Source organism: Balaenoptera ricei, chromosome 11 (assembly GCF_028023285.1).
Source record: "Balaenoptera ricei isolate mBalRic1 chromosome 11, mBalRic1.hap2, whole genome shotgun sequence".
Classification (NCBI taxonomy): domain Eukaryota; kingdom Metazoa; phylum Chordata; class Mammalia; order Artiodactyla; family Balaenopteridae; genus Balaenoptera; species Balaenoptera ricei.
Window position 1 is genome coordinate 93,988,616 of NC_082649.1, and position 14,597 is coordinate 94,003,212.

General features: G+C 38.7%; 1 protein-coding gene across 1 annotated transcript in view; it reads right to left on the reverse strand.

Annotated features, from left to right (window-relative positions):
- Positions 1-4,722, reverse strand: part of IL5RA (interleukin 5 receptor subunit alpha) — a 32,784-nt gene extending 28,062 nt beyond the window's left edge. Inside the window, exons 1-2 of the mRNA XM_059940606.1 lie at positions 4,660-4,722; positions 604-688 (exon numbers count right to left, since the gene is read on the reverse strand). Of these exons, the coding sequence (XP_059796589.1) occupies positions 604-688; positions 4,660-4,722 (148 nt within the window). The remainder of the gene's footprint in view (positions 1-603; positions 689-4,659) is intronic.
- Between the last annotated feature and the right edge of the window lie 9,875 nt (positions 4,723-14,597).

Below are 14,597 nucleotides of genomic sequence, written 5' to 3' on the forward strand. Positions count from 1 at the left end.
CTGTACTGCACTGCCCATTATGGTAGCCACTGGCCACATGTGGCTATTTAATTTAAATAAACTCAAATGTTCATTGTCTTCGTTGCATGAGCCATATTTCAAGTGCTCGATAGTCACTTATCACTGGACAGTGCAGATACAGAAGATTGTCGTGGTCATAGCAAGGTCTCTTAGACAGTGCTGATGGGGGAACCATGTGACAGTTCTTTTTTTCTTAAACCCATTGATCAACAAGTTTCTGAAGCAAACGTACTGGAAGCTTCTTATTCTTTGGTTGTGAGGACTTGGAACCGTTCCCTTGCCTGGGAAGACGTTCCAAATACGGCCATCAGCTGCAGCTTTATTCTGAGTGCCCATTTACCCACACTTGGAATATGAAGTGTGGGTAAACTGCAGCATAAAGTGTGCATTTCAGCCGACTTTGCTTTCTTAAAATATAGCAGGTTTAAAGAGTTTGCATTCTGATAAGAATAAATGTTCCATCCCTTTTTTAAAAATGATCATTTCCTAGTTAATTATTATTTAGGAGAAAATAATGCTATCCTTTTTGTAATGTACTTTTTCTCAAAAAAAGAAATATTGAATTTAATAGACGGTGCTTACATTTTTTATCAGGAAGTAAGTCTACTTGCAGTATCACTGTGGCCGCCAAAAGAATCAGTGATGCAGGTGCCATGATGATCACATCCTGCAGAAAACAGAGACAAAAATCCAAATTGCCACCTGTTGCCATTTTAAAGAAAAACTGGCAGCTCCTTTCTAAAGAAAAATGTAGTCATTTTGCCATTTAACGAACATTTATGAACTTTCTGTTACATGTTAGAAATACCAATATGAAAAAATCTTAGGCTTTGTCTTGCCAGTGTGGATCCGTAATCTGAGGGGCAGAATGAAGTGTAACTCGATAATTGTAATTCCAGTCTAAAAGCTGCTCCCATAAAGATGTTTATGGGGCACAGTAGGAGCAAAGGGACTTCTGAATCGAGTCCTAAATGATGGACTAGGGTTCTTGACACACACACAAGTGAGGAAAGGCATCTCTGGTGGCCTTGCACACAGCCTTGCAAAGCCAGAAGAGAAGAAAGAAAATAGGAGAGGATTGCTATTCAGCGGGAGACCAGAGCAGATCTTTGAACAGTAAAAGTTCTAGGCAGAGTTAATCAAATTGAAAGTAAATACCATTGCCAGTTTCATTAATAACTATTTAAATATGAGCCAACATGGCAAGAAACTTAAATCTAAAACAGTTTTAATGTGGGAAAGAGAAACTTTGTATCACAAACCTAGAATGTGTGTGGTACTTTGAACTGTGAAGAGGCTGAATTTTTTGATGAAGCCAGAAAGGAACAGACTATAAAAGAAAATGAAAACATAGTTATAGGCCTGGAGAAGATAAAAACAATATTTCTATTTATTTGAAATAAGCGGACAATGAAAAGGAATCTAGAGTAGAAAAGTTAGCATAACTCAAGTGTGGCCATCTGAAAAAGTGGTTAGGTCATTTCAGCAACTTTTTTTTACATGTGAAAGAAGAGTGGAGGATCTCTTGTTGGGAATTGTAGATTAGAAATCTTGAGTGTTTCCTCCGAAAATTTCAAAAGGCATTTTTCATATGAACTTAAAGAACAAAAATAACATTCCACCTGCTGTGTGCTGCCCTCACTTTTACAAAGCAGTTCTTCCTGTTTTCTCTCATGAGCTACCTCCGGCGCCTCCCCACCAGTGAAATGGTGTGTGATTATTATCCAATTTACAATGGTGAAAAGGTGTCTAAAAAGTTAAATAATTTGCCAAAAATCACGTGTCTGGTAAATCATGGAGCATAGACCCAATCTCAGATCTTCCAACCATAAAACCTTTGTTCTATACTAATTTAAATGACATGATTTTCAATTTAAAGATTTATTTAAATGGTTTGGTGTTTTCCAAACAATTCTGGTAGAACCACAGAAGATAGAACTTGGCTAAATGGATACGTTCAGGAAGTACAAAAACCACGCTTTCTTCACTTTTACGACTTAACTTACTGTTATCACTGCTTAACTTGCTAATGAAATTAGTAAAATGTCACAACATAGAAACAGCACACAAAGCATTTAATTCCTTTTTCAAATAAACTTAAGTACTACTAATCAGAGTTATGCCGCTTTTGATAAGAATAATCCTGTTTCTTTCTCTCTGATGATTTCACACCATGTAGAAAAAGAATTTTTAAAACAACAGTGACAATAAAAGCAAGTATTCTAGTATTTTTAAAGGTTTCAATAAGTGAGAATGTTAAGGAATTAAAGGGAAGCATTAGTAATTTAGTGAGCCTGAGAAGCAAAAATTAAAAATCCTTAACAGACAACAAAGATAGCTTCCTCTTCAAGTTTAGAAGGTGATGTCTTTGAAATGTCAGCATTTCCGGAAATAATATCACATGTGTTCTAACTTGGCAGTAATCATCATTAACAGGAAGAATTCTAGGTCAGAAAAAAAATGTAACATTGATATTCTGGAGTGACTTCTACTGCCTGGCAGAGTAAGTAGTAAGTTATAACCATACGTGTAAAAATAATAAATGTCTATCCTTTGCAATTAAATTGTTGAAGTAATAAACTATTGAATGTCTCAGTGGGGAGATAATTGAATATTTTATACAACCAAGCAGTCTCCCCTAGAATTTGTTATGTGTTCTGATTTTATAGCTGTTGAAAATAGAATTATTTTTCAAATTTAATCATTCAAAAATTTTCTGATGATTAATTATTTGGCCATAAAACAGCCATACACTGTTTTCCCCCATCTTATTGTGATATTTTCTCTTAAACAGGATGATAGGTTGGAATGAAAAATGGTTGTCTTATAAGTAACATAAGATACTCAAGTGGGAGTATAAATTTTACCAAGAATGACAATTTTTTGTGGGCCAGATAAATTCCACACAAGGCTGGGTATTACTGGAGTTTTGACAGTTGATCCCGTATTTTCTATAATTCTGTTTGCTGTGCTTGTTCCCTGAAAGCACCTTCAGCCTTTGCTCATGTCGCCTTAATATTTCTGGTTCCAGGCATAGCAATCACCCTTACTGGAAAAACAGCTTGAATCTCTTGGGGTCATCTCTTTAATCCAAAGATATACTGCTATATAGATGTCAACTGGGTAATATTTCATTGTGTAATAGGCTATTTCACTACCTTAAAAATATGTCAGAATGACATGTTCAATTCATTCTTTTCATGGCTACCAATTAAAATCCAGCAGAAAACCATTAAATTGTTAAAATAAGATTCAGATTCAGCAGAATGCAGCAAACATGGGTTTCCTACTTACGATTGTCAGAAATGCACGCTCAGGCTTCCCTGGTGGCTCAGGGGTTAAGAATCCGCCTGCCAGTGCAGGAGACATTGATTCGAGCCCTGGTCCGGGAAGATCCCACGTGCCGTGGAGCAACTAAGCCTGTGCGCCACAACTACTGAGCCTGCGCTCTAGAGCCCACGAGCCACAACTACTGAGCCCGCAAGCCACAACTACTGAGCCCACGGGCCACAACTACTGACGTCTGCGTGCCTAGGACCTGTGCTTTGCAACGAAGAGAAGCCACTGCAATGAGAAGCCCGCGCACCGCGAAGAAGAGTAGCCCTGCTCCCCACAACTAGAGAAAGCCTGCGTGCAGCAACGAAGACCCAATGCAGCCAAAAAAAGAAAAGAAAAAAAAAAAATGCACGCTCAGTGTCTTAGAGAGCCCATGGGCTACTGTTCGTGTGACATTTCGCTGAGTCAATCTAAAATTTCTCGAGCGCTCTCTGAGAATCTGGCTTCTAGTAGGTGTTATATTCTTTGAAATTTAGAGGAAACCGGAGCACCATCTCTTGCACTACAGATGTTTCTAGAAAGTTGGGTGAAGTCCTGACAATTGGTGACAAATTTCCCCAGTGTTCCTGAGAATTCATCAGATTCTACTGAAGTTCAGACAATATTTTCCCCACTCTCTTTCCCACATATTTTGCTGCCCGGTACATTTGTTTTTTATAACCAAAGTTGAGTTTACCCTTTTTAAAGAAACTGTTTGAGTCAACTGTGGTGACAGTGAATTCAAACTCAATCTCAGTGCACAGAAATTGAAAAGCAACTGAGAGGATTCATGGTCTGTTAAGCCCTTGAAAGTAGAGTTTACTTTTTACTTCGTCTTTTCTTTTCTTTTTTTTTTTTTTTTTCCTGTACACTGTAATCAGCAATAAAACCTATCTCTTGGGGGATGAAGAATAAATAAATAACCCAAGGTGTAAAATGCAAATGACATGTTTAGCTAGGTAGCTAGGTATGTTGCCTTACCCCCAAATGAGAAATCTACACACTCCTAAAAACACAAGTGAGTAATAAGGACCATATGTAAGGCAGGCAACTTTTTTTTTTCCTGCTACGGAACTTCTGATTAATTTTCTGAAATAGTCCTAAAATGTAACTCAGGGATTCAAATTGTTGCCACAGTCATAAACACTCGTTAGCCAAGGCAGAAAAGGTGCTGCCACCCTGAGTATTTGGAAACTGCTGGCAGAAGGAGTTTGCTGCAAATCTCCCAGTGGTTGGATGTCTTCTAGCGAATTGCACATGGTGCACTGTCATCCCACATCCATGCGTTCCCTTCCCCAAACCCACCCCCTTTCCCGGGCTTACCTGTCTCCTGCGGTGCTCCTGTTTCCCACGACTGTACTCAGTAGCAGAAAGCCAGGACCACATCCATCAGCACCTAGCACAGTGTCAGGTGCAGGGCAGGTGCTGCACATGCCTGGCCCTATACAGAGTAAAGGCAAATTAACACACAACGCTTAACATGTCAAGCTCTTTAGGGTAAAACCTAGCATAGGGACAAGTTAGATGAGAGCACAGCAGGCTGGGAACATGTTACAAGCCTGGTCTGTTTGGGGGGAGGTGTAATACTTTTGGTAACTTGCCTAAAAATTTCCCCAAGCAGCATTTCAAGTAATGAAAACAAATGAGGTGATTTGTATTCCAAAACTTGATTATGTTTGAAATGCAAACTTTGAACCAATAGCTACATACATTAACGTAGTTTGCAATAACTGTGAAAGAGGGCATACCCTTTTACAAGAAGTAGACGTTGTACCAGGTAATGGAATTTTCGGCCTGATAATTCATTAAATTGGGTATCAAATACAGTAATCAATATGGCTATAAAAGCAGTCATTTTACATGTGTTGATGAATTTTAGGCTAATAGAGTAATAAGAGATTCTGATTTTTCTTTGTCTTCCTTTCTTTCTCCTTTTTTTTTTTCATTCCATCCATTTCTTCTGTATACATGGAAATATGTTTACATTGCTTTGGGTGAAAATTGAATTAGTGAACATAAAACCAAGTGAGATATTTCAGCAAGTTTTTGTACATTTTATATACAAATCCTAGAAAATCCTTGAAAATCCTAGAAGCCCCAGAAGAAACAAAAAGCAGAATGCCTTCAGTTAGAGGCAGTGCAATCATCTCCTTCTTTGTTGTTTTTGTTTCTTAATTTGTAGCTTTCTCAATTAACTGAAACTTCCTCAAAATATTGAGATATTTTATTATATCCTGTACCCTATTTTCTAAATTCACATATTTCCTCAGAAATCTTGGCAGAACGCATGTTCTCATTTTAATCACTAAAGTATCTGCAACGGTGGGAAACAAGCCTCTTACACAAGCATCAACAAAACCTGTAGGTTATTTTAATGTGACTCACCTTCGCACGGATTTGCACACCTCAGTTACTTAGCCAACACACAGGAATAGAATGCTACACCCAGAGTCTATATGACCTGCCTGATACCATGTCCATAGCACCAGTATTAGTTCTGTCCCTGCTAGTAATAGAGTTTCAAGGGGTTTTGTTTTCCCCTTTTCTTTATTTAAAAGTTTGCCATATATTTATAAATCATTCTCTGTCACTTTTCCTATCCCCCCTCCGCCCCCACCATGTAATGAAATTATTAGGAGGTGGAGCCCAGGGTATTATTAGAGAGAAAGAGACATTTGCTCACTCACTCTGAGATGAATCAGCCTTGGATCCCCACTTACTGAGAAGTGCAGTGCCATGTCATCAGAAGCAGCCGCAGGGCATTGAAAGTGAACCTTATCTCTGGGTGCACTTTTTGACTTAGAGACGGATCTCCTTCAGTGTTTCATCATCGCAGCTGTAATGGTTAAAAACTCACAGCCAGTTTCCTTGACGATGGGATGGCAGCAGGGCTACTCTAAGCAAATATCAAGGAGCATTTGTGAGCGGGCAATTCTGGACGAGCCTTAACCGAAACTCCCGAGGACTAAACTGCTGTCAAGTGAAGGATCTCTCTTGTCCTGATAGCCACTATCTGATAACTGTCTCATCTGCATTTTCATTCTCTTTCAAGATGCTTTGTTCTATTCAGGAGTTGAAATGAACGTTTGCTCCTGGGTGACAAGGTAATCAAGTTTTCTCTGGGCGCTTTCCAGCACTGCGTTTCTATTTTCTTTACGTGCTTCAGTCAACTAGAGTATGTATAGCGCCTCTGTTACTTACACAGTACCAGGCACATGATTTGACAGAAAAACGGGGCATCCACTATTCCCTACAAGCTGAGCAGCAATTCTCAGTTTTCTGGGGATGCATTAACCCTTCTCTGCTGTGTTAGCAGGTCCTGCGCCCTCAGATAAATGGGTGTGGGCCATGGGAGGGGGCAGAGGAGGGAGAAGGAGTTTCCGGGTGCCATCAGTTGCTGGCATCTGTAGCCTAGACGCGCCCTGAACAAATTGTGATGGTGGCCATGTCAGTCTGCGCGCACCCTGGGACCTTCCCTTTTCTGTCATCTCCCGGTTCCCAGTGTAGCACCTCAGCTGTCCTCTCCTCAGTACCTTCAATTTAAGTAAACCTAGCTAGGTTTTCCTGTCCTTTGTTCCATTTCTGTCTGGGGAGTTTCCAGCCCACTGACTTGCAAAGCTGACTTTTTAAAAAAAATGTTGCCCGGGTGTGAATAGACAAGAGTGGCACTTAATGTATCAAGTGTCTGAGCCAGGTGGGAGTCTTTGCCTTTGAAAGGGGACCTCCAGGCTTAGCCCAAGACGGTGAGTGACGGCAGGCCCTTCGAAGCCACTGCACAAGTAGGAACTGAGGGGCCTAGGTCCCTACAGAGGAGATGCAGAGAGGTGATGGCCAGGTGAGATAAGGGCTTCAGTTTGCAAGATGACAAATGATTGGGACCCTCAATGAGATGTCCTGCAAGTCAGTGAATGTCATGTGCAAGGACAGCCATTGGGATCCCCAAGGTAATTGTTTTTGCAGTTGCCAAAAAGGAACCAGATCATTTGTTATTAGATGAGAGAGACCTTCAAGATGGCAGAGGAGTAAGACGTGGAAATCACCTTCCTCCCCACAAATACATCAGAAATACATCTACATGTGGAAGAACTCCTACAGAACACCTACTGAATGCTGGCAGAAGACCTCAGACTTCCCAAAAGGCAAGAAACTCCCCACGTACCTGGCCGTGTGGCTGACAGGGTCTTGGTGCTCTGGCCGGGTGTCAAGCCTGAGCCTCTGAGGTGGGAGAGCCGAGTTCAGGACATTAGTCCACCAGAGACCTCCTGACTCCATGTAATATCAAACAGCAAAAGCTCTCCCAGAGATCTCCCATCTCAACGCTAAGACCCACCTCCACTCAACGACCAGCAAGCTACAGTGCTGGACACCCTATGCCAAACAACTAGCAAGGCAGGCACACAACCCCACCCATTAGCACAGAGGCTGCCTAAAATCATAATAAGGTCACAGACACCCCAAAACACACCACCAGCCATGGTCCTGCCCACCACAAAGACAAGCCTCATCCACCAGAACACAGGCACCAGTCCCCTCCACCAGGAAGCCTACACAACCCACTAAACCAACCTTACCCACTGGAGGCAGACACCAAAAACAACAGGAACTACAAACCTGCAGCCTGCAAAAAGGAGACCCCAAATGCAGTAAGTTAAGCAAAATGAGAAGACAGAGAAATATGCAGCAGATGAAAGAGCAAGGTAAAAACCCACCAGACCAAACAAATGAAGAGGAAATAGGCAGTCTACCTGAAAAACAATTCAGAGTAATGATAGTAAAGATGATCCAAAATCTCGGAAATAGAATGGAGAAGATACAAGAAACATTTAAAAAGGACCTAGAAGAACTAAAGAGCAAACAATCAATGATGAACAACACAATAAATGAAATTAAGAATTCTTTAGAAGGAATCAATAGTAGAATAACTGAGGCAAAAGAATGGATAAGTGACCTGGAAGATAAAATAGTGGAAATAACTACCACAGAGCAGAATAAAGAAAAAAGAATGAAAAGAATTGAGGACAGTCTCAGAGACCTCTGGGACAACATTAAATGCACCAACATTTGAATTATCGGGGTCCCAGAAGAAGAAGAGAAAAAGAAAGGTACTGAGAAAATATTTGTAGAGATTATAGTTGAAAACTTCCCTAATATGGGAAAGGAAACATTCAGTCAAGTCCAGGAAGCATAGAGAGTCCCATACAGGAAAAATCCAAAGAGAAACACGCCAAGACACATATTAATCAAACTATCAAACATTAAATACAAAGAAAAAATATTAAAAGCAGCAAGGGAAAAGCAAATAACATACAAGGGGATCCCCATAAGGTTAACAGCTGATCTTTCAGCAGAAACTCTGCAAGCCAGAAGGGAGTGGCAGAATATACTTAAACTGATGGAAGGGGAAAACCTACAAACAAGATTATTCTACCCAGTAAGGATATCATTCAGATTCGACAGAGAAATTAAAAGCTTTACAGACAAGCAAAAGCTAAGGGAATTCAGCACCACCAAACCAGCTTTACAACAAATGTTGAAGGAACTTCTCTAGGCAGGAAACACAAGAGGAGGAAAAGACCTACAATAACAAACCCAAATCAATTAAGAAAATGGTAAAAGGAACATACATATCTATAACTACCTTAAATGTAAATGGATTAAATGCTCCAACCAAAAGACATAGACTGGCTGAATGGATACAAAAACAAGACCCATATATATGCTGTCTACAAGAGACCCACTTGAGACCTAGGGAAACATACAGACTGAAAGTGAGAGGATGGAAAAAGATATTCCATGCAAATGGAAAGCAAAAGAAAGCTGGAGTAACAACTCTCATATCAGACAAAATAGACTTCAAAACAAAGGCTATTACAAGAGACAAAGAAGGACACTACATAATGATCAAGGGATCAATCCAAGAAGAAGATACAACAATTGTAAATATTTATGCACCCAACATAGGAGCACCTCAGTACATAAGGCAAATACTAAGAGACATAAAAGGGGAAATCAACAGTATAGTAGGGGACTTTAACACCCCAATGGACAGATCATCTGATGGACAGATCATCCAAAATGAAAATAAATAAGGGAACACAAGCTTTAAATGATACATTAAACGAGATGGACTTTATTGATATTTATGTCCAATGAACAGATCATCCAAAATGAAAATAAATAAGGAAACACAAGCTTTAAATGATTCATTAAACAAGATCGACTTAATTGATATTTATAGGACATTCCATCCAAAAACAACAGAATACACTTTCTGCTCAAGTGCTCATGGAACGTTCTTCAGGATAGATCATATCTTGGGTCACAAATCAAGTCTTGGTAAATTTAAGAAAATTGAAATCGTATCAAGAATCTTTCCCGACCACAACGCTATGAGACTAGATATCAATTACAGGAAGAAAACTGTAAAAAATAGAAACATATGGAGGCTAAACAATACGCTACTAAATAACCAAGAGATCACTGAAGAAATCAAAGAGGAAATCACAAAATACCTAGACACATGACAATGAAAACACGATGACTCAAAACCTATGGGATGCAGCAAAAGCAGTTCTAAGAGGGAAGTGTATAGCAATACAGTCCTACCTCAAGAAACAAGAAACATCTCAAATAAACAACCTAACCTTACACCTAAAGCAATTAGAGAAAGAAGAACAAAAAACCCCCAAAGTTAGTAGAAGGAAAGAAATCATAAAGATCAGATCAGAAATAAATGAAAAAGAAATGAAGGAAACAGTAGCAAAGGTCAATGAAACTAAAAGCTGATTCTTTGAGAAGATAAATAAAATTGATAAAGCATTAGCCAGACTCATCAAGAAGAAAAGGTAGAAGACTCAAATCAATAGAACTAGAAATGAAAAAGAAGTAACAACTGATACTGCAGAAATACAAAGGATCATGAGAGAATACTGCAGGCAACTATATGCCAATAACATGGACAACCTGGAAAAAATGGACAAATTCTTAGAAAAGCACAACCTTCTGAGGCTGAACCAGGAAGAAATAGAAAATAAAAAGAGACCAATCACAAGCACTGAAATTGAGACTGTGATTAAAAATCTTCCAACAAACAAAAGCCCAGGACCAGATGGCTTCACAGGTGAATTCTATCCAACATTTAGAGAAGAGCTAACACCTATCCTGCTCAAACTCTTCCAAAATATTGCAGAGGGAGGAACACTCCCAAACTCATTCTACGAGGCCACCATCACCCTGATACCAAAACCAGAGAAAGATGTCAGCAAAAAAGAAAACTACAGGCCAGTGTCACTGATGAGCATAGATTTACAAATCCTCAACAAAATACCAGCAAACAGAATCCAGCAACACATTAAAAGGATCATACACCACGATCAAGTGGGGTTTATCCCAGGAATGCAAGGATTCTTCAATATACGCAAATCAATCAATGTGATATACCATATTAACAAACTGAAGGAGAAAAACCATATGATCATCTCAATAGATGCAGAAAAAGCTTTTGACAAAATTCAACACCCATTTATGATAAAAACCCTCAAGAAAGTGGGCATAGAGGGAACTTACCTCAACATAATAAAGGCCATATATGACAAACCCACAGCCAACATCGTTTTCATTACTGAAAAACTGAAACCCTTTCCTCTAAGATCAGGAAGAAGGCAAGGTTGCACACTCTCACCACTATTATTCAATACAGTTTTGGAAGTTTTAGCCACAGCAATCAGAGAAGAAAAAGAAATAAAAGGAATCCAAATCGGAAAAGAAGAAGTAAAGTTGTCACTGTTTGCAGATGACATGATACTATACATAGGGAATCCTAAAGATGCTACCAGAAAACTACTAGAACTAATCAATGAATTTGGTAAAGTAGCAGGATACAAAATTAATGCACAGACATCTCTTGCATTCCTATACACTAATGATGAAAAATCTGAAAGAGAAATGAAGGAAACACTCCCATTTACCATTGCAACAAAAAGAATAAAATACCTCAGAATAAACCTACCTAACGAGACAGAAGACCTGTATGCAGAAAACTACAGGACACTGATGAAAGAAAGATGATACAAACAGATGGAGAGATATACCATGTTCTTGGATTGGCAGAATGAACAGTGTGAAAATGACTACACTACCCAAAGCAATCTACAGATTCAGTGCAATCCCTATCAAACTAACAATGGTATTTTTCCCAGAACTAGAACAAAAAATTTCACAATTTGTATGGAAACACAAAAGACCCTGAATAGCTTAAGCATTCTTGAAAAAGAAAACGGAGCTGGAGGAATCAGGCTCCCTGACTTCAGACTATACTCCAAAGCTACAGTAATCAAGACAGTATGGTACTGGCACAAAAAGAGAAATATAGATCAATGGAACAGGATAGAAAGCCCAGAGATAAACCCACGCACATATGGTCACCTTATTTTTGATAAAGGAGGCAAGAATACACAATGGAGAAAAGACAGCCTCTTCAGTCAGTGGTGCTGGGAAAACTGGACAGCTACATGTAAAAGAATGAAATTAGAACACTCCCTAACACCATACAGAAAAATAAACTCAAAATGGATTAAAGACCTAAATGTAAGGCCAGATACTATAAAACTCTTAGAGGAAAACATAGGCAGAACACTCTACAACATGAATCACAGCAAGATCCCTTTTGACCCACCTCCTAGAGAAATGGAAATAAAAACAAAAATAAACAAATGGGACCTAATGAAACTTAAAAGCTTTTGCACAGCAAAGGAAACCATAAACAAGATGAAAAGACAACCCACAGAATGGGAGAAAATATTTGCAAATGAAGCAATGGACAAAGGATTAATCTCCAAAATTTATAAGCAGCTCATGCAGCTCAATATCAAATAAACAAATAACCCAATCCAAAAATGGGCAGAATACCTAAACAGACATTTCTCCAAATAAGATATAGAGATTGCCAACAAACACATCAAAGGATAGTCAACATCACTTACCAGTAGAGAAATGCAAATCAAAACTGCAATGAGGTATCACCTCACACCAGTCAGAATGGCCATCATCAAAAAATCTACAAACAATAAATGCTGGAGAGGGTGTGGAGAAAAGGGAACCCTCTTGCACTGTTGGTGGGAATGTAAATTGATACAGCCACTGTGGAGAACAGTATGGAAGTTCCTTAAAAAACTAAAAATAGAACTACCATACGACCCAGCAATCCCACTACTGGGCATATACCCTGAGAAAACCATAATTCAAAATGAGTCATGTACCACAATATTCATTGCAGCTCTATTTACAATAGCCAAGACGTGGGAGCAACCTAAGCGTCCATCAACAGATGAATGGATAAAGAAGATGTGGTACATATATACAACAGAATATTACTCAGCCGTAAGAAGAAACTAAATTGAGTTCTTTGTAGTGAGGTGGACGGACCTAGAGACTGTCATACAGAGTGAAGTAAGTCAGAAAGAGAAAAACAAATACCATATGCAAACACATATATATGGAATCTAAAAAAAAAAAAAAAAAAAACAAACCAGGCTCTGAAGAACCTAGGAGCAGGACAGGAATAAAGATGCAGACATAGAGAATGGACTTGAGGACATGGGGAGGGGCAAGGGTAAGCTGGGACGAAGTGAGAGAGTGGCATGGACATATATACACTACCAAATGTAAAATCGATAGCTAGTGGGAAGCAGCCGCATAGCACAGGGAGACCAGCTCAGTGTTTTGTGACCACCTAGAGAGGTGGGATAGGGAGGGTGGGAGGGAGACGCAAGAGGGAGGAGATATGGGGAGATATATATATATCTATATATATATCTATATATATATCTATATCTGATTCACTTTGTTATAAAACAGAAACTAACACACCATTGTAAAGCATTTATACTCCAATAAAGATGTTAAAAAAAAATAGAGTAGAATTAAGGCATTAAGCCTGAAATTTTATACTGCTTAATATTAACTACAAAGGGGTTTGAGTGAATTAATTGAGTATATGAATCTCAATAAAGCTGTTAACAAACAAAGAAAAATTGTTATTAGATGATCTGGAAAAAAAAAAAAAACGTGATTTTTTTTCCTTGGGGAAAGGAAAGTTGAAGAGGGAAGAGAGAGAGATACATTTGTTTGCTAAGAAGGATCCAGAAAATTTCAGATATAGTATCAGCCATGTGGTCTGCTCTTTAGAGTCCTATATCTAATTTTAGTTGTAACATATTTGTCACTCTGGAAGCCTTAAAACTAGTTATTAATCAATGTGAGGGCAGTAATTTCTGGTCTGAAGGGCCGTTTTAACATTTTCTATATTTCTTACATACACTTTATTCAACGAATGTTTATTGAATGCACCTATGCATTATGCCAGGCACTGTTACAGATATAAAGAAAATTAGACCTGGCTTGTACCCTGGATACCATCACTGTAGGTATATGACACTCTATCAACTATGCCAATATTAAAAGCAAAAACAAATGAGCTCACATTTTGTCCCATGCCCTATTTCCAAATAAGCCCAAAGGAAAATAAGAAAGGGAGGGCTTTGTATAGTTGTTTTCATGTTTGTTTTTGTTTGTTTTTTGTGGGAACGACTCTTCTTTAGAATAAATTGTAAATGTCCAAAGACAGTATAATGGAACATGCTAGAAGAATTCACAAAAATGGTTTTTCAAAAAGTGAAATCAAATTTGCCTGTATTTCTTAAGAAGCAAAATAGTCTGGGTTTAGCTGAGGAGTGTAGGTGAAAATATGAATAGTAGTAACATGGAAATCTGGGTGCAGTGGTTCTACCTTGAACCCTGGTTAAAGGTGCTTATTAAAGGTTTTACTTCTAGGAATCCATTCCTTGGAAAACATGTGAAATGTAGAGGAAGATTTATCTGAGAGAGGGAAAGTAAACACAATTCATTGTACTTTTACTTATAATAATAAAAGTAATATAGAAATGGTTAAGAGAAATGTATGGCTTTTAAAGGTTGAAATAGGTGGATAGTAAAAGGCGTGTTTATCAAGAACTTTGAAACACGGTATTATGGGAAAATGTTAAGTAAAAACAAGAGGAGTGCAAATATGCGTATATAAATATGTAATTGTTTTTCATAATCTCATTCTCTGTCAGAAGAGCAAACTGATAGGAGTGGTTACCTCTACGTGGTAGGCGTTTTAGTTAGGTATTGCTACAGAGCAGCCAACCACAAATGCTGTAGTGGGAAACAGTGATAAGCATTTATTTCTTGCCCAAGCCTCTGAGTTTTGGCTGGGGTCT